Below are 18,742 nucleotides of genomic sequence, written 5' to 3' on the forward strand. Positions count from 1 at the left end.
GCGAGCTCTGCTTTGCATCCCCCACTTGCTACTGCTGTAGTACTAAACAAAACAGTGCAGACGACCACGGTGCCATTAGCGGCATCGACTAGCCAGGGAAGAATCCAAACACAGGCCCCCCAGCCTGACATTCCGTAGTGCCGAAGGAAGCAGATCTTGCGAGGAAAATGCCTCACATGCGCGTGCAAGTTCACACTGCGCAGCGAACGAGGTCAGTCAAGAGAAACCACTGCGCACCACTGTTCTGTTCAGCAGGTCAAAGCACCAGAACCGTTTGCACTTCTGGCTAAAAAAAAAAACGCTTCACAGTTTCCAGCTTTGCCCCCTAGGAGCTGGAGCGAGAGGAGCTCGACCCGGGCGGCAACCTTTCCGTGGGTGCAGGTCGCGCTCGCAAGTGCGTTTCATGTGAGCGCCGAGTACGTGAGATACGATGCGCATGTTGGCGGGCGCCAGCAGTCCAGCACCACCCACCGGAGTACCCCCGCCGGTTTCTCGTCTAATCCGACCAAACCGCGCGCCTTTTTTCCGCCGGAGGAAAAAGCTCAGCTCGCTCCGTGGTTCACTCAAACGAAAATGCGTCTGGTTGTTTTTCGAAAGGAAGAAAAAAAAAGCGCTTAGTGAAACTTGGAAGGCACGACCAAGATGGAAGATGGAACTCTGGACAACCTTGTGGCCTTTATCGCCACAGTAAAAATGTTCATGAAGACTAATCTTCAAAAGAAATGTTCATGAAAACAGGGACGTGCTAACCGATAGTAGGTGTTTTTGATTTACCCTCCAAATGAAATGATATTCCGTGACCAAAAGCATAGGCACAAATGAGAATCCTATAACATGGGCACGCACCGTGGACGGTTAGCACTTTTGGCCTTTTCTCCACACAACCCTTCGCCTCGGGCCCACACACACGCCATTCCAGCACAGTATCATATTACCGAAAGCTCGAAGCGCCGCTCTGTCAGTGGCAGGAGCGCTATGCCACTGCAATTCCCACAAAACACCAGGGGCAGAACGTCTTTCGACTACACGTAAAAGAACAGACTGATTAGAGGCTCATGACTCCGACCACGCCGTTTGAAAAAGGATCCCGACACGCGGGGCCCGCGGCCATGAGACCCTCTCCCACGCAGCTCCCCATGCGCCGCCCCATCTCCCCGACCCGAGAGGCCCCACACGCCGTCCCGTCCTCGATGTCCGGCACGTGTCCCACGGCGGATCCGACGGCAGCCGCTGCGTCGCACGGCGAGCGCAGGCGGCCCAGGCGCGCAGCTGGAGCCTGGAGGGGAGGCCCGGAGGGCGGGGAGCGCGTTCCCACCGGTCGCCGGTCCACACTCCGCACCCCACTACGGGCACGTCCGGCCCCCAGCCCACCACTAACGTTTCGACCGTTACGGGGGGGGGGGCCCGTTCCCCGACGTTGCCGCGCGCGCCCTGACGTCGTCAACGACGCCCGGGTCGGTGAGCGGAGCGCAGGCGCAGCTGCGTCCTCCTCCCGTTGTGGCTTACGGGGAGGATTAACGGAAAGAAAGGAAACGGACGACCAAAGGAGGGCCCAGCAAGAGGATGGCGTTTTCCGCGTGGGTCCTCGCGTTATAAGTGGATAGAAGATGCGACTATTAGTTTGCAGTAACTTAAGGAGCTCACGGCACCGTAATAAGAAAGTTAATTAACGATGCTGCATGCTAAATAGGAAATTTTATTATCGAATCAATTGTTTCCTTTTTGCGCCGATAGTGTGCGTCAGTTTTAGTAGCACCTCATTAAAAAGCTTTATTTCAAGTGTAGGATCGGTCTTTTTTTTCTTTTAAATTTATGGAAGGGTCGACCTCGTTCCAATATTACCGGAATAACCGAGGACTGACCTACAAAATCAGCCGTCCCCTTCCCGTAGGCACTGTGGGTTTAGTAATTTTGCCAGTACGGCCACAGGCTTTGTCCCTTTCCTCCTACTCGGCTCCCCTTTCCTCTTCCGCCCCTCGCCACCGTTTCTCGCTCCCGTCTCTATCCCCCAGCGCGCGGCTCGCAGAATTCCTCGCGTCATTCGTTGGAAGGAATTCAAATCCGGGCGTTCGCGTCACTACACCAGCGGCAAATCCGCGCGCCGACCCGGCTCCTAGGTAACTAGGTGAGCATTGCGCCCCCCTGCACGATTCAGCTCCCATTCCCTCGAATTCGCACTGTGTTTTTTAAAATCTGCGGGTGAGTTTTTTTTCCCGAATTTTCTCAGTGTGGGAATCACTCGCATTTAGTGCGGTCGGCTCGGGATTTTTCTGATTTTTGCTTGATTTGTTCGCCCGTTTCAGTTGGAATCCGCATGCGCTCACCATGTTCACGGAGGGGCTAGATCGCGACGCGCTCAAGTGGGTGCGAGAGGTGAGTGAGCTCGCCGCGCCGCCGAACCCTAGCTGATTTGAGTTGCTGCGGCCTCGGGTCTCTGACGCGTGTTTTCTGTGCCTGTGGTGTTGGATTGTGCCAATGCGGCGGCAGGGCCAGGGAGCGGCGGCGCTACACAGTCACGACCGCATGGACGTGCTCCGCGCCGTGCGCGGCGCGGCCGGCCGCGGGGGCCTCGGCATGCCGCCGCCGGAGAAGTTCCGGAGCGGGCACATGACGCGCGGCACGGCTGTGCCGCTCACACGCTCCTCGCTGCGCAGCGACGACGGCAGCGCCGCCTCGGGATCTGACATGGACGAGTCGTCGGACAACGATGAGATTGAGGTCTGCAGCGGCAGGGACTCGGTGGACTCGTCGCCCCGCCGCGACGACGTGACCCGACGAACTGCCGTGCCGCTCTACCGCTACGCCACCATGCCTGGTCAACAACACTACTACTCCACTGATGATGGTTACTCGGACTTGAGCTCTTCGCGAGACACAGCACTGCCAAGAGCTAAGGCGCAGCCGTTGCGACGGCCGCAGGCCAGTGTTGTTGGGTATGTTAACGAGGAGTACTCAGACTCTGCAGGCAGCTCTGAATTTTCTAGCCAGGTGGAAGGGCAGAGCAATGGTGTGACCTCCAAAGGTGGGTATGCATCAGAGTACTCCCATACTGGCCCAGCCCGAAGAGAGGTGAAGAATGTGGTTCAGAAGACTCGTGCAGCAGCTGCAGAGAATTACAGCCGCAATAAGCCTCTAAATTCGAAAGCCTACCAGCCAGACAGCTATTCTTCTCATGTCCCTGCTCGAGAGGATGTGAAACCAACACATAAATTGGTTAGTTTTCTTTGTTTATCTGCAAGATGGTCCAGATTGGAGTTTCCATAGTTTGCATACGAATGTGGTTTGCATAGCATACGTTGCCTATCTCCAAAGCATTTCCATTCATCTACCTTGTTTCTCTATGTGATGCACCGTCTGTTAGTTCCATTTTGTTTCAAGTCGGGGTTGCATTTAAAAGTGTTTGAACTGGGAATATGTTAATTATCTCAACAAATAATATACCTGTTAAATATGACAATTGACAGAACATCACATAATTAGAATGTAGATTTTTCATATTTACCTAGAAATAGTTTTTCAAGTCAAATTGTTCAGTACATAGTTATTTACATGATTCTGAGAAACTACATATTAAACTTTGAAAATTCTTTATCAAATATTCTAGTTATTGATCAACTGATTCTCTGGACACTACCACTATTTTCTGTAAACGTCACTATAGGTTTCCATGGCTAACTGGCTATGTCGGAGTAATTCCATTCCCATTCCGTGTGTAAGCCATCCCATGGCACTATTGAAGGCTAACAACCTTATGCATTTACTAGAAACCATCCTGTGGCACTATTGAACGCCTTGGGGGCATATCTTGATTCTCAACACTTATTCTTGCTGGGGTTTGATGTCCTCCAAAGTCCAAACAAAAAGGCTAAATCAGCTGGGGCTGGGGTCTGATGTTTCTTGCTTTGTCCTTCACCATTTACATTATCCATCATCTTTGAAAATAAACTTCTAGTTACAGCACTAAATGGTTCTTGGTTCATACAAAATCCTATGTGTTGATGGCACTAATTTCTTGATGTGATTTTCTTAAAGATTTTCAAGTTTGATCATATGTTTTATGTGCAGGATGGGTTGTCTGATGTCCCTAGTGCACCTCCAATACACGATTATGAACAGGATCATCGTCCAGTTACTCGCAATGATACCAGATCTTGTGCTAACGCGAATTCCACTGATGACTTATCTGCCAAAATTGAAGAACACCAAGAAGTTAATGGGGGAGCTAACCTAGCTGACAAAAATGACAGGTAGCCTTAGCCTCTACAACATGTCATAAAAATCATTTTTTTAATGGAATGAAATGTTTCGTTCTGTTTACTCATCCTTCTAATTGTTTTTTCCTGCTATGCAGGGGCACTTTGAATGGAGGACACACAAGCAAGCCATCTAGTTCAATTCCTCTTCGAGTCCCAACATTTCATGCTAGGTATTTTTTTATTAAAGAACAAGTGTTCAAATAAATATGTAGTGGAATCACTTTAACACATTTCTTGAACTTTTTTTTATAGTCTGCAAGGTCCCTGGTATTCTGTACTTGCTTATGATGCTTGTGTCCGCCTGTGCCTTCATGCATGGGCTAGAGGCTGTATGGAAGCTCCAGTTTTTCTGGAAAATGAATGCACACTCTTGAGAAATACATTCAGGTGAGTTAACTGTTCCACATAATTGAAGATGACTCACCAAAACCAAACAGGCTATAATCATCATTAGATATTGTTACTGCCTCTTGCAACTGTCAGTTCTGTGGATGTCCATTGCTGTGTTTTGTATTTTTAGGGACAGCTGTGCGCAAGCACCAAAACATTTTACGGAGAACAATGCATTAGTTTTAAGTTCTATTCTGGAAGCAAAATACTGCCGCCAGAACTAAGTTAGTTCGGTTTGAAAAATGCAACCTCAACTTGCTATTGCAGATTATAAAGAATAGAAGATACCGAATGGCTTGAAGTATCTTCTTTCAGTGTCTGCATTAATCTACATATGCTCTTTAAACCAACATAGTGTGATTATATCAGGAATAGCAAGTTTCAGCTAGGCCCCCAGATATTATATTACTTAAAAATTCTATTTTTGGCTACCACATTGAACATGTATTTCACCAACTTATTAGTTATTCATTGTTCATCTTATCATAGTGCAATATTCTAGCTTATGCCGGTTGTTCTACATGTCTTTTGTTGTACTCCTAAATGTAACACTTGAGGAAGCTCTGACATTCTTGAATGTTTCATTTAGTTTGCAAAATGTTTTGTTACAATCAGAAGAGGAGCTTATGTCGAAGCGTGCATCAGAACTAGTTAGTGAAGGAGCTGCATCAAAGCCCAAGAAAACAATAGGCAAAATGAAGGTTCAAGGTACAAAATCAATATATTCTTTCCATTTGCATACCCTATCTGCTAGGTATTTTTGGTTTATTATTCATGAAGACCTCTAGGAAATTAGCACATCCTATCAATTGTTAATTTGTTAGACTGTTGCTTGTGACCAGTTTAGACTAATACATAAAATGCCGAGGCATTAACGCTAACTTAATATCATTCTTATTGCAGTTCGCAAAGTTCGGATGTCTGTAGATATGCCTTCTGGTTGCAACTTTTCGTCATTGCCAATGCTGAAATTGGATTCTGTCCGGTACCGTTTATCCAATGTACAATCCACGCTTTCATCAGGATGGGAGTCTGTACGAAGAGTTCGAGTTTTACCACAGCTTCCTGCTAATAGTTCGTTCTCGAAACATAGCTTAGCATACATGCAAGCAAGTGCTCAGTATATCAAGCAGGTGTCTGGTCTGTTAAAGGTTGGTGTGACTACTCTGCGGAGCAGTTCATCCTATGAAGTGCCACAAGGTTAATATGCTTTACTTCTCCCGTAGACTTCAGCCTCTTGAATTAGTCTCATGATGTTTTTTCTTGCCTCAGAGACATACTCCTGCCAATTGAGGCTTAAAAGTTCACCTGAAGATGATGTGGTACCTATGCAGCCAGGATCTGGTGAAACTCATGTCTTGTATGTGCAAGAGAAGTTCCTATAATAGCTGTGTCACCATTCATTCATTTGCTCTGCATGCTACTCGGCTTGTTATGTATTTGTCAAAACCTACTCTTGTAGGAACAAAATTAGTCAAGCTGACCAAGTGACCATTTATGTTGATATTTCAGCTTTCCTGATAGCCTTGGAGATGATTTGATCATCGATGTGTCTGATTCAAAGGGAAAGCCCTGTGGTCGTGTTGTTGCTCAAGTTGCTACAATGGCTGAGGATCCTGTAAGACTTTACGAACCATTTTGCTACTTGTTGCCAAAATTGTTTATCAAAAATGGCTCCTGTTAGGACATGAGCGATAGCTAAGTGGAGTGTTAGAAACCCATCGGTCCTGAGTTTGATTGGATTGACACAGGGGCTGGTTCCCTAAAATAAAATTGTTGCCTCTCGCATGTGAATCTACAACGGGAATATGATGTACCCATCACCTTTGGGGCCTTGGATGCTTCTGTAGATTTTACTTAGTGTAGTTGTAGGTCTGGTGTGCACACGGAGTGTCAGGGAGAGGGAGGGAGGGGGGGGGGCACATGTTGCCATGTTCAAATAGTACTACTGTACCCAGTAGATTTATAAAAAAATGTCTCTTGTTTGGGTTCATACCCTGTTGTTCTCAATGCATCATGTAACTTTTGTGCCTCAATAAAACTAATTCTCCTCTAAAACCATCAAAATTTCTTTGTGCAGGCTGACAAGCTGCGATGGTGGCCAATATATCGGGAACCTGAGCATGAACTTGTGGGTCGCATACAACTATATATACACTATACCACTGCTGCTGATGAGAACAACATGAAGGTACAGATGCTGCCAATTCAGCTCTCTGAATATGTTACACATTTATCTAATGTAAAATTTGTTGGCCTTAGTCCATGATAGATTGTAACCAGCTCACATGCCATTACTATATTCGTTTAATTGGTGGTTAATTTACTAGAGATGTAAATGTCACAGTAGTTGAAGGCTCGCAAGCTGTTTTGATTCTCATTAACCTGATAATAACAGTATCTGGATCAGCTTATCTCTGGCTTGATGGTATATGATAGTTTTTTTATCGGAAAGGTTATATCAAGTTTATCTTAGATTTTCTCAAATGGCTTGTTGTCAGACATGTTGCTCATTCCGATCACAAATATAAGCAGTTATGTATATATATATTATAAAAACATTTCTAATGATGAATCTAGTAGCGTCAACCTTATGCTGAAGAACTATTTGTATTTTTAGCTATTGATGGTCAAAGCTAAACAAGTTTGACTTTGGACAAACAGAACTGAATTTGGCACTATCTATAGTTCTGAGTTCTGACATACTAAGAGCACCTTCAATGCGAAATCATATTACTCTATACTATTAATTTATTAAATATCTAGCATAAACAGTGGACCTAGAGAGTCTGCAAACTTTGTTGGATTTAATACAACAGACAAGGTGCCCCTTTTCAAAATATAAATCATTTAAGACGTGAATTAATTATCTTTTCACAACTGTTTGCTAGTTTGGCAATAGCATTTTGAAAGCAGTATGGCTCGGAAAGATTGATTGATTAGGATGTGAGGCATGAGTTACATATATATAGGCAAGGATGACCTAGGGTTTATAGAAACACCCAACAACCAGGAGATCCTTGCCTAATCAGACGCACACCTATCCTAATACCACCAGGGCCGGCGCATGGTGTACAGGCCCATGCGGCCAGACGAGACTAGAGCCCATGAGTACAAAACCCCTTGCTAACACGCCCCCGCAGTCTGATCGTCAGTGGATCGAACGTTCAGACTGGACCTGAATTCCGTGAAGACAGAAGACGGCAGTCCCTTGGTGAAGATGTCGGCGTACTGTGAAGACGTAGGAACGTGGAGCACGAGAAGATCACCAACTGCAACACGCTCCCGCACAAAGTGAAGATCGATCTCGATGTGCTTGGTACGTTGATGCTGAACTAGGTTGGAGGTCATGTAGACTGCGCTGATATTGTCACAATACACCAATGTGGCACGGCGCAGGGGAGAATGTAACTCACTGAGAAGCTGGCGCAGCCAGGAAGCCTCGGCAACAGCATTGGCGACGGCGCGATATTCTGCCTCGGCACTGGAGCGAGAGACCGTGTTTTGACGCTTGGACGACCAGGAGATAAGATTATCCCCGAGGAACACTGCATAGCCTGAGGTAGACTTGCGTGTGTCCGGGCAGCCGGCCCAGTCAGCATCAGAATACACCACCAGATCCTCCTGTTGACAAGGACGCAGAACCAGCCCCAAGTGTAGGGTACCTCGAACGTAGCGAAGAATGCGCTTCAGCGCAGCCAAGTGAGTTTCCCGAGGATCATGCATATGGAGACAGACCTGCTGAACCGCATACGCGATGTCGGGGCGAGTGAACGTCAGGTACTGCAATGCACCAGCCAGACTCCGAAAATCTGATGGATCCTGAACAGGCGCTCCAGTAGCGGCAGACATCTTCGGATTGGTGTCGACGGGGGTGGAACAAGGCTTGCACTGGGCCATGCCAGCCCGATCCAAGATGTCCAGCATGTACTGGTGCTGAGACAGAAGCAGGCAGCCATCACGCCGCTGAACACGCATTCCCAGGAAGTGATGTAACTCGCCAAGGTCCTTCATGGAGAACTCACGCTGAAGGGCAGAGATGGTGCGCTGGAGCACAGCCGTAGATGAAGCCGTGAGAACAATATCATCCACGTACAGAAGCAGGTAGATGGTGTCGCCGCCACGGTGGTACACAAACAGCGAGGTGTCGGTCTTGGCGTTGACGAAGCCAAGAGAAACCAGGTAGGAGGCGAAGCGACTGTACCATGCCTGAGGTGCCTGCTTGAGACCGTAGAGGGACTTGTTGAGGCGGCAAACAAAGTCCGGATGTGCGGAGTCCTCAAACCCGGCAGTGGGAAGCGTAGACGGTCTCGGTCAAGGTGCCGTGGAGGAAGGCGTTCTTCACATCGAGTTGGTGAACAGCCCACCCACGGGACAGTGCAATCGAGAGCACTGTACGGACCGTGGCGGGCTTCACCACCGGGCTGAAGGTCTCGTCGAAGTCGATGCCCGGACGCTGAGTGAAGCCACGAAGCACCCATCGTGCCTTGTAACGCTCGAGAGTTCCATCAGCATGGAACTTGTGCTTGTAAATCCACTTGCCGGAGACGATGTTCGCACGAGGTGGGCGCGGTACGAGTTCCCAGGTGTTGTTCTCCAGAAGGGCCGAGTGTTCCGCTTCCATAGCAGCCCGCCAATTGGGATCGGCGAGGGCGCTACGGAACGTCCGAGGAACTGGAGACAGGGGCGCCGCCTGGTATGCAGACGGGAAGCGAAGCCCGGACTTGGCGCGAGTCTGCATCCCATGGTCGTTGACGACCGGAGGGACGGGAACAGCACCCTTGGGGAGGGCCGGTGCGCTGGTCGGCGCAGGAACCACCTTAGAGGCGCGGCGCGAGTAGACGTGAAGTGGGGCCGCGCGTGGCGCAGGTGTCGAGGATGGCGCCGCGTATGGCGCGGGCGAAGACGGGGCGGCGCGTGGCGCGGGTGAGGACGGTGCCGCGCGTGGCGCTGGCGCGGAGGATGTCGTCGAAGTCGGAGCCGCGCGTGGCGCGGGTGAGGACGGTGCCGTGCGTGGCGCTGGCGCAGGCGACGCCGCGCGTGGCACGACCTGAGCGGCGGGCGGCGATCCAGTCCCCAGCTGGAGGAAGGGACCTGCGCCAGCAGTGGTGCTGGGCGCAGGAACGACGCGGGCCGGCGCGCAAGGGGCGACGGGAAGACCTGCAGGAAACAGAGGTGACGAGCCAATGGGGCTGGGCACCGAGTTAGTGAAATCCTCCAAGAAACCATAGTCCGCTACAGGTTGGGTTTGTTCGGCAAAGGGAAAGGTGAACTCGTCGAAGATGACGTGGCGCGAGATCAAAATCCTGTTGGACTGAAGATCAAGGCAACGGTATCCCTTGTGGTGATCGGAATACCCCAGAAAAACACAACGGGATGAGCGTGGTGCAAGTTTGTGGGGGGCTGTAGCGGAGAGGTTTGGATAGCAAAGACAACCGAAGACGCGCAAATGGGCATATGATGGGTCGGTGCCGAGAAGGGCATGGTGAGGGGTGCCGAAGTGCAGCGTCTTGGTAGGGAGGATGTTGAACAGGAGGGTCGCTGTATGCAGCGCTTCGACCCAGTAGGACGGTTTAAGCGAGGCCTGGATTAACAAGGAGCGAATCACATTGTTAATAGAACGAATGGTGCGCTCGGCTTTACCGTTCTGCGGGGATGTATAAGGACAGGACATCCGGAGGTGAATGCCGTGGGTGAGGAAGAACGTGCGGGCGCTGGAATTGTCGAATTCGCGGCCGTTGTCGCACTGAACTGCCTTGATCGTGTCGCCGAACTGAGTTTTCACATAAGCGAAAAAGTGAGACAGTGTAGAGAAAGTGTCAGATTTGAGCCGCAGGGGAAACGTCCAAAGATAGTGTGAATAATCGTCAAGAGCGACCAAATAGTATTTAAAACCCGAGACACTAGCAACAGGTGATGTCCAGAGGTCACAATGTATGAGGTCGAACTTATGTGAAGCACGAGACGAAGACACACGAAACGGAAGACGCACATGCCGGCCTAACTGACATGCATGACACAACGAGGAGCTAGTAGTTCTAGTACACCCAGGAAGCGCTAGCTTGGAGAGAGCCTCGTGACCAGGGTGCCCGAGGCGTCGATGCCAAAGCGTCGGCGTGGAAACGGCGACAAGAGACTGAGCTGCAGGGAGCTGGAGAGGATACAACGGCCCGGAGCTATTGCACCTGATGATCACGTTCCTGGACTTGAGATCCTTCACAGAACAGCCAGAGGGGTCAAATTCAACTGAACAATTATTATCAATGGTAAACTGGCGAACAGAAATAAGGTTCTTGATGAGTTTAGGTGAAACAAGAACATTATTAAGATGTAAAGGCCCAGGAAAGTGGGCGCCGCCAGAGGAAGTGACAGGAATAAGAGAACCGTCACCGACAATAATTGAAGCAGGAAGAGATGACGTAGGGTAGCTGGTATGTGAAAGAGTATGAGGATCGGGAGTCATATGCGAGGAGGCACCTGTGTCGAAGAACCACTCATTATTTTGCGGCTGGTTCAGCGTCATAGTGCTGAACGTGGAGGCGAGTGATTGTTGATCCCACGACGGCGTGCCGGAGAGGGGACTGTACTGGGTCTGCGGAGGAGTGGCAGCCCAGGTGGCGCCCTGGGGAACCTGGGCCGCGGGGTAGCCGAAGAAACCCGGTGGCAGCCCAAGTGGAGCGAAGGCCGGCTGGGCCACGAAGGCTTGCTGCGGCCCAGGACGCACGGGCTGCTGAGGCGCCACGGGAGGCCGCGGGCCGGGATACATCTGTATCGTCCCGGCCCACGGATTATACAGCGAAGGCCAGGGAGCCCCGCCGGGCGTTCCGCTGGCGCCGGGTCCGCCGGTGCCGGAGGAGCTGCCGCCGTTGGCGGCGCTGGTACCGGTTGGAGGGGTGGTCTTCTGCTGGGCGCGGCCCCCGCGCCTGCCGCGGCCGCCCTTCTTCTCCTTGGAGGGCTTGCCGGAGCCCGCGCCCCCGGAGCTCGAGCCCCCGCCAGGGGGTGTCCGCGGTGCGCCGCCGGAGGAGGAAGTAGAGCCGCTCGCGTGCTGGCCAGCGGTCGAGGCGACGAGTGCGGTGGACGAGGTGGAGGAGCGGTTCGCGAGGTTGAGCTCCTCCATGAGGAGGTCCGCGCACACGTCGTCGAAGGTGGGGAAGGGCCGAGCGCGCCGGAGATGCAGGCCGAGGGCGGTGTAGCGGTCGTTGAGGCCACGGATCACGTTCAGGACGAGAATCCTGTCGGTGACATGTTCGCCCAGATCCCGTAGCTTGGCCACCATCTGCTTGAACGTCCTGCAGTAATCGACGATGGAGAGGTCACCTTGCACGAACTGCCGGAATTGGGCGTCGAGGTACAGGACCCGTGTCTCCCGGTTGCCGAGAAACTGGGTCTCGAGGGCAAGCCAGGCGGCACGGGCAGTGGTGTCGCGCTCCATGGCGGTGTCGGCAAGGTCGTTGGAGACGGTGCCGTAGATCCAAGACTTGACTACGCAATCCATGCGTGTCTAGTCCGGGAAAACGCACGCCGGCGGGTCACGGAGGACGTGATCCTCCAAGGAGAACTTGCCGGCGGTGAGGAGGAACTGATCGCGCCACCGCGCGTAGTTCCCGGCGTTGAGGTCGAGGAGGATGGGGATGAGGCTGCGGATGTTTTGGACGGCCACCGCCTGAGCATGGAGATTCAAGACGGTGGCGGCCTCGTGCATCAGCATGGCCTGGTGGAGATCGGAGCCGTGGACGACCTTGGCATCCTTGGCGTCCGCGTCATCCTCGGCTTCATCATCGGAGGAGGGGGCGTCGGCGACGGCGCGCGCGTCGGCCGCGCGCTTGAGGGCGTCGCGGGCACGGGTGGCAGCGGCATTGCGTTCCTTGGAGGCGGCGGCGGCTTCGAGCTCAGCGGCCTGGGCGAGTTCCAGGGCGGCGGCGCGTGCGGCTGCGCGTTCCACGGCGCGATCAGCGCGTCGCTGTTCCTCAGCAGCGAGGTGATCGGCGTCGGGGGAGCCATCGACGGCGTCTTGGGGTGGGGTGGATCCGGCCATCTGGGTGGACGCAACAATGGCGGGAGGCCGGTGCGGAGCGCAGCCAAGGGACGGCGCGCTAGGGCAGCGGAAAGGGAATCGGGGTAAAGACCCGGACTCGTGATACCATGAAAGCAGTATGGCTCGGAAAGATTGATTGATTAGGATGTGAGGCATGAGTTACATATATATAGGCAAGGATGACCTAGGGTTTATAGAAACACCCAACAACCAGAAGATCCTTGCCTAATCAGACGCACACCTATCCAAATACCACCAGGGCCGGCGCATGGTGTACAGGCCCATGCGGCCAGACGAGACTAGAGCCCATGAGTACAAAACCCCTTGCTAACAGTTAATATATACTGATTGAAGGAATACTGCTCTGTTTTCACTTGCTGGACAATAATGATTGTCTCTTTATTAATAGCCATTCTTTGCTCTGTAGTACGGTTCTGTTGCAGAAACTGTGGCATATGATATCGTTTTGGAGGTTGCAATGAAAGCGCAGCACATTCAACAACGGAACCTAGTCGTGCATGGCTCTTGGAAGTGGTTGTTGACAGAATTTGCATTGTATTATGGGGTTTCAGATGCCTACACGAAGTTGAGGTACCTCCCTATTTACTGGGCCCCAGTCTTTTCTATCTTCTACTTTACCTTGAGAACCGTGGGATGCTTTATTCGGATCTAATGTCCTTAGGCAAAGCACATGTCATTTTTTTATGTGTCCTCTTGCACTTGATATAGCAAAATGAGGGCATTGCTCAAAAGGGTTATGTGCTAGTTGCTTAGATTTTAGAATGAATTAAATTACTGTAACCCCCTCCTCATTTCTTTTCTCGTCCTCAGCTAAGTCAATTAAGAGATTGCTGCCTGCTATACTTGTATAGGTATCTCTCTTATATCATGGATGTTGCAACCCCTACTGCTGATTGGCTCAATCTAGTTCACGAGCTTTTGTTACCTATACTTATGAAGAACCACACTACTGCTACATTGAGCCACCAAGAGGTATATTTCTCTCACCCTGTTTTCGGGCATGGCAACACATTTCCTAGGTTTACTGTCAATGTTAGATTGTTTGATCGAATTAATTGACTTTTGTATTGTTATTATCTGTCTGAAATGCTGCTGTGGCAAACATCTCACTATTGATTGACTGGTATTTCTTCACACAGAACCGAATACTGGGGGAAGTTGAGGAGCAAATTGAACAAACTCTAGCAATGGTTTTTGAGAATTACAAGTCGCTAGATGAGTCTATACCATCGGGTTTGGTGGAAGATTTTAGACCTCCAACTGGATTGGCTGCTGCTGCACTGGAACCAGCTATTAAGCTGTACAGTCTTCTACATGACGTTCTATCCCCGGAGGCTCAACTAAGACTGTGTGGTTACTTCCAGGTCAGTACTCAACTAGTCAGTAAATAAACGGTTCATTATGTTCTCTACTTGGAACTTATGTTTTATGTTTTAATTCATGTTCAGGCAGCTGCCAGGAAGCGATCGAGGCGACACATGCTTGAGACTGATGAGTATGTAACAGGAAATTCAGAAGGCATCAGGGTGGATTTGGTAACGGTTACCACGGCTTACCAGAAGATGAAATCATTATGCAACAACCTGCGCAATGAAATTTTTACCGATATTGATATTCATAATCAGCACATACTTCCGAGGTACGTGATCTCATCCAAGCTTCAGTACCAATCAGCTGTAATGTTATAGCCTGTTGTACACCTTCTAAGCACAGAACATTATGTGCAGTCTACAGGAAATACGCGTTATGTGTAATGTATATGTTGCTTGTTCTTTCTTTCTGCTCTTTTGTTTTGACATGTTTTCGTTTATATTTGTTTCTTTGGTTCCACAGTTTTGTTGACCTCCCAAATTTAGCTGCCGCCATATATAGTGTGGAGCTGTCAAATAGACTACGTGCTTTTCTCGTTGCATGCCCTCCTGCTGGTCCTGCATCACCTGTTGCTGATTTGGTGATTGCTACAGCTGACTTTCAGAAGGACCTTGCTAGCTGGAATATCTGGTAACTTTCTTCAGTTGTAAATCTAAATCAAGTCTTATTATTGTATTTGCGTTATGCCTTATATATATGTTTGAATTTTGCACAGCCCTATAAAAGCAGGTGTTGATGCAAAAGAGTTGTTCCATTTATACATTGTATTATGGATTGAAGACAAGCGCAGGATGTTACTGGAAAATTGCAGACTGGATAAGGTAGGTGCTAAGTTTTTATTTGCAGAACACAGATTCCTAACATGATGAAATTTAAAGGTGGATAATGGTCAATCTGCTTCCATGGATTCCATAATGTTGGTTGTGCTTTTTTTCCTACCTGGCAGCACATTGGGCATGCTTCCATGTGAGCACATGCAGAAATGTGTTTTGTAGTTATAAATTAGACAGTCTTGGTAATGTTTACTTAATATTACTTGTAGTGCCATTAGGAACAGGGCAGATAAAATGCGTATAAACTTATCCATAATTTATTTTCAAAAGATTTCAGTTCGTTCAAAACAATTATTGTGGCATATGTATAGAGTGCTGTCAGATTTTAATTATTTTACTCTTCTGGATCTCATTGCCCACTACCTTTGCCAATTATCAGGTCAAATGGTCAGGAGTTAGGACTCAGCATATGACAACACCTTTTGTGGATGAGATGTATGATTTATTGAGGAATACATTGACTGAGTATGAAGTTATCATTTGCCGATGGCCAGAATACATATTCGTTCTTGAGAATGTATGTCAGAAACTCTGGATTCTCTTCCAGATTCTTTAATTACTATATTTGTATCAGAATGAAATCTGACTTACGATGAATTGTTCTTATTCCTTGAAACAAAAGGCCATTGCAGATGTTGAGAAAGCGGTGATTGAGTCTCTGGAAAAACAGTATGCGGATGTTTTAGCTCCACTCAAGGATTGTATTGCACCAAAGAAATTTGGCCTCAAAGTTGTCCAGAAACTCACAAAGCGCAATTCAACGGTGCCCTATACTGTATCGGAAGATGTAAGTTTTGCTAGTAATTCATGTTTATCAGAACTTTAATTATTAATATCTGACCCCCTATCTGGTTTTAGCTTGGCATTCTCTTGAATACATTGAAAAGACTACTTGATGTTTTGCGGCCTCGGATTGAGAGTCATCTGAAGTCGTGGAGTTCTTGTATACCTAATGGAGGAAATTCTGCAGCCATCGGAGAAAAACTTAGTGAAGTTACTGTGACATTGAGGGCTAAATTCCGAAATTACATGCAAGCAGTTGTTGAGAAGCTTTCAGAGAATGTGAGTGTGTTTCTGACCTGTTACTTTCTCCTGAACTCGGCTTGTTAGGAATTCTTGTGAATCTAATGAACTGGACACAAAACTTATCATGTCATAAACCAAGTCATGTTTCATCCATAGTTCTACCTGAAAAAGAAATTTCTTCTGAATTATCTATATCCATGGTGCAACTGCAAGTTCTGGCATGGGCTGCTGTTGCTGAATGTAAATTTATCATTATGATACTCAAAATGGTCTTCTGCTAAATAAATTTCTATTTGCTACAAGCTCCAGTGTGGATCTGCCAGTATGAGACCAGAACTATGAATTCTTTCCCATTGTTCGGTTAATCCCTCCCCTTGGGGATTGAGGGGGGATTGGAGGGGATTGAGAGGGATTTTGACTTGTTAGGGATGTAATCCCTCCCAAACACATTCAACCCCCTTCAAACCGAACAAGCCCTCATTTGATCTTGGCCTTGTTATTGTATTGAGGTTCAATGTAGGTACGATTTCATTATGCTTGCAAGCGGGGCGGTCGGCGGCTGTCCGCCCCGCGTCCGCATCGGCCGCAACAGTTTACGCGGGCACATGTGGCTGCCCGCATAGGACCGCCAGCGTTTTGCGGATTTTGCGGCAGCCCGCGTGGTGCTGCTGCGGCGCTGCGCATGTAGGAGTTCGACGGCCGCAGAGTCGCAGTGCGAGGACCTGGATCTGGACATGAACATGGCGCAGCTGGAGTGGCTGTCAGAGCTCTTCGACGACGCCTCCATCCCGCACAAGCCGGCATTCCCGGCGGCCAACTGCGCGGCCCCCATCAAGAGCTCCGTGGTGGCGGCCAACGCAGGCGTCGTGCTGCTGCCGCCGGACAAGACGGACGACGCGCTATACCGTAGCTCCAGCCCCATCTTGGTGCTCGAGCACAACAGCTTCAACACCAACAACAACGTGGGTTCCGCGTCCTCCTCGGCGTTGTCCTCATCGGAGTCCTCCGGGAGCGGTGGGCACGCGTGGTCGGCGCTCGTGTCGCCGGCTCACTGCGCCCCGGAGTCGCTGGTGCTCGTCATACCGGCGACGCCGACTACGAGTAAGGCAGCGAGCGCTCGCAGTCTCAGGGCGCCATTAGGGACGGGGCGCTTCTTCGAGCCGTCGAGGAATTGCAGCGCCGCGAGCCCGTCGTCGTAGGCCGTCGGAAAGATGATAACAGGGAGCGGCCGCGCCGCGCTCCCCGTCGGCGGCCGCCGCCGGGAGGAAGAGGCGCCCGATGGAGGCAGCCGGACGGGTGGACCGAGCAGCGAACAGCGGCAGCGGCACCCCCACTTTTTCTGCGTTTATCTGGATGCTAATTTCTTGCGGGCTCGCAGCGCCGCTGGGCCCCGTTTGCACGCCGCTTACCGCCGCTTCAACTGTGCGGGCGCAATTTGCGGCACTTCATGGGCTTGCGGGGCGGGTCTGCCCAACAGGCTTGCGGCAAAGTCCGCCCCACTTGCATCCCTAGATTTCATGATCATTTTCTAGCGACAAAAACTTTTCTCAAACCAAGTCCTGATTCCACATCAACTCTATACGCTAGCTATAGTCTTGTGGATAGGTGGTCTTACTGGCACTTTACAGTGTGATTGTGCAGTTACATTTGCTATAAACTCACAATATTCTTTCCATTTGATGTTTTTGTGCAGACCCGTATGCAAAATACCACAAAGCTCAAAAAGATTATTCAAGATTCAAAAGAGTTGGTGATTGAATCTGATATCCGCAGCAGGATGCAGGCATTGAAGGACCAACTAATTGAGGCAATAAATCATGTGCACAAAGTCTCTGAAGTACATGTTTTTGTAGCCATATGCCGAGGTTTTTGGGACAGGATGGGACAGGTATATGAAGTATCAATATTGACGGTCCATAATCTTATCACTTCTGTTACTAATTTGATCAAGTTTTAGGACGTGCTGAGTTTCCTGGAGAATCGCAAAGAAAATAAAGCCTGGTATAAAGGCGCACGAGTCGCAATCTCGGTAAGCTCAGTTCCACAGCAACCCCCCCAACCACCCACACCCACCCCCAATTATAATGTATTGCAATCTTTTTATTACCCTATATCTTGGCCATAGTCTAATAAAACCTGTTAATCTGACAGGTATTGGATGATACTTTTGCATCCCAGCTGCAACAGTTGCTCGGCAATACACTCCCACCAAAGGACCTAGAGCCACCCAGATCCATCATGGAAGTTCGCTCTATTCTCTGCAAAGATGCACCCCGCCAGAAGAGTTCTAGCTTCTACTATTGATCAGTTTTTCCCTGTACATACTAGTCATGCGCATTGGAATGCTCATGCAGCTTTTCTGGAAAATCGAAGGTGGTGTCATGGAGAGAAAAGGTCACAATGAGGATGCTGGGATCGTTATAAAGAGAAGTAGACCGCTGAAGCCTACCGGAGGCTCCGTGGTGTACATGAAGCTAACTCTGTCATGTTACACCATCAAAAAGTTTTGCTGATTAACCGGGGCTATGTTCCCATTGCCTGTGGGATGGTGGATGGTCTGTTGGTCTACATTCGCAAACTGGATTTCACTTTAGAGCGTAATTCAAGTAACAATGTAGCTTAGCGTCATTGATAGCACCTAGCTGAGGTTAAGCGGTTGCTCTGTTTTTTAACATGTCAACTGGTCGTTAGGAATTCTTTAAAAAATGTATGGACAAGGGCATAAAAACTTTCATGGTTACTGATGTCCCTGTATTGTATAGCAATAGTATTGAAAGAAGTGCATAAGCCTTTAAACTTAAATATAAACC

At 49.5% G+C, this 18,742-nt stretch overlaps 1 protein-coding gene across 1 annotated transcript; it reads left to right on the forward strand.

Moving 5' to 3' along the window:
* Positions 1 to 1,930: 1,930 nt before the first annotated feature.
* On the forward strand, positions 1,931 to 18,734 carry LOC120653825. The gene is made up of 23 exons (XM_039931504.1): positions 1,931 to 2,125; positions 2,304 to 2,373; positions 2,488 to 3,213; positions 4,066 to 4,247; positions 4,352 to 4,426; positions 4,509 to 4,643; positions 5,236 to 5,354; positions 5,550 to 5,846; positions 5,919 to 6,006; positions 6,159 to 6,264; positions 6,727 to 6,837; positions 13,109 to 13,272; positions 13,554 to 13,674; positions 13,842 to 14,066; positions 14,151 to 14,341; positions 14,536 to 14,703; positions 14,789 to 14,894; positions 15,286 to 15,423; positions 15,529 to 15,693; positions 15,765 to 15,968; positions 17,626 to 17,820; positions 17,890 to 17,961; positions 18,084 to 18,734. The coding sequence occupies exons 2-23, from the start codon at positions 2,326 to 2,328 to the stop codon at positions 18,234 to 18,236; spliced, it is 3,789 nt and encodes a 1,262-aa protein (XP_039787438.1). The 5' UTR covers positions 1,931 to 2,125; positions 2,304 to 2,325; the 3' UTR covers positions 18,237 to 18,734.
* Positions 18,735 to 18,742: the final 8 nt, after the last annotated feature.

This window comes from Panicum virgatum, chromosome 1N (assembly GCF_016808335.1).
Source record: "Panicum virgatum strain AP13 chromosome 1N, P.virgatum_v5, whole genome shotgun sequence".
Taxonomy (NCBI): Eukaryota; Viridiplantae; Streptophyta; class Magnoliopsida; order Poales; family Poaceae; genus Panicum; species Panicum virgatum.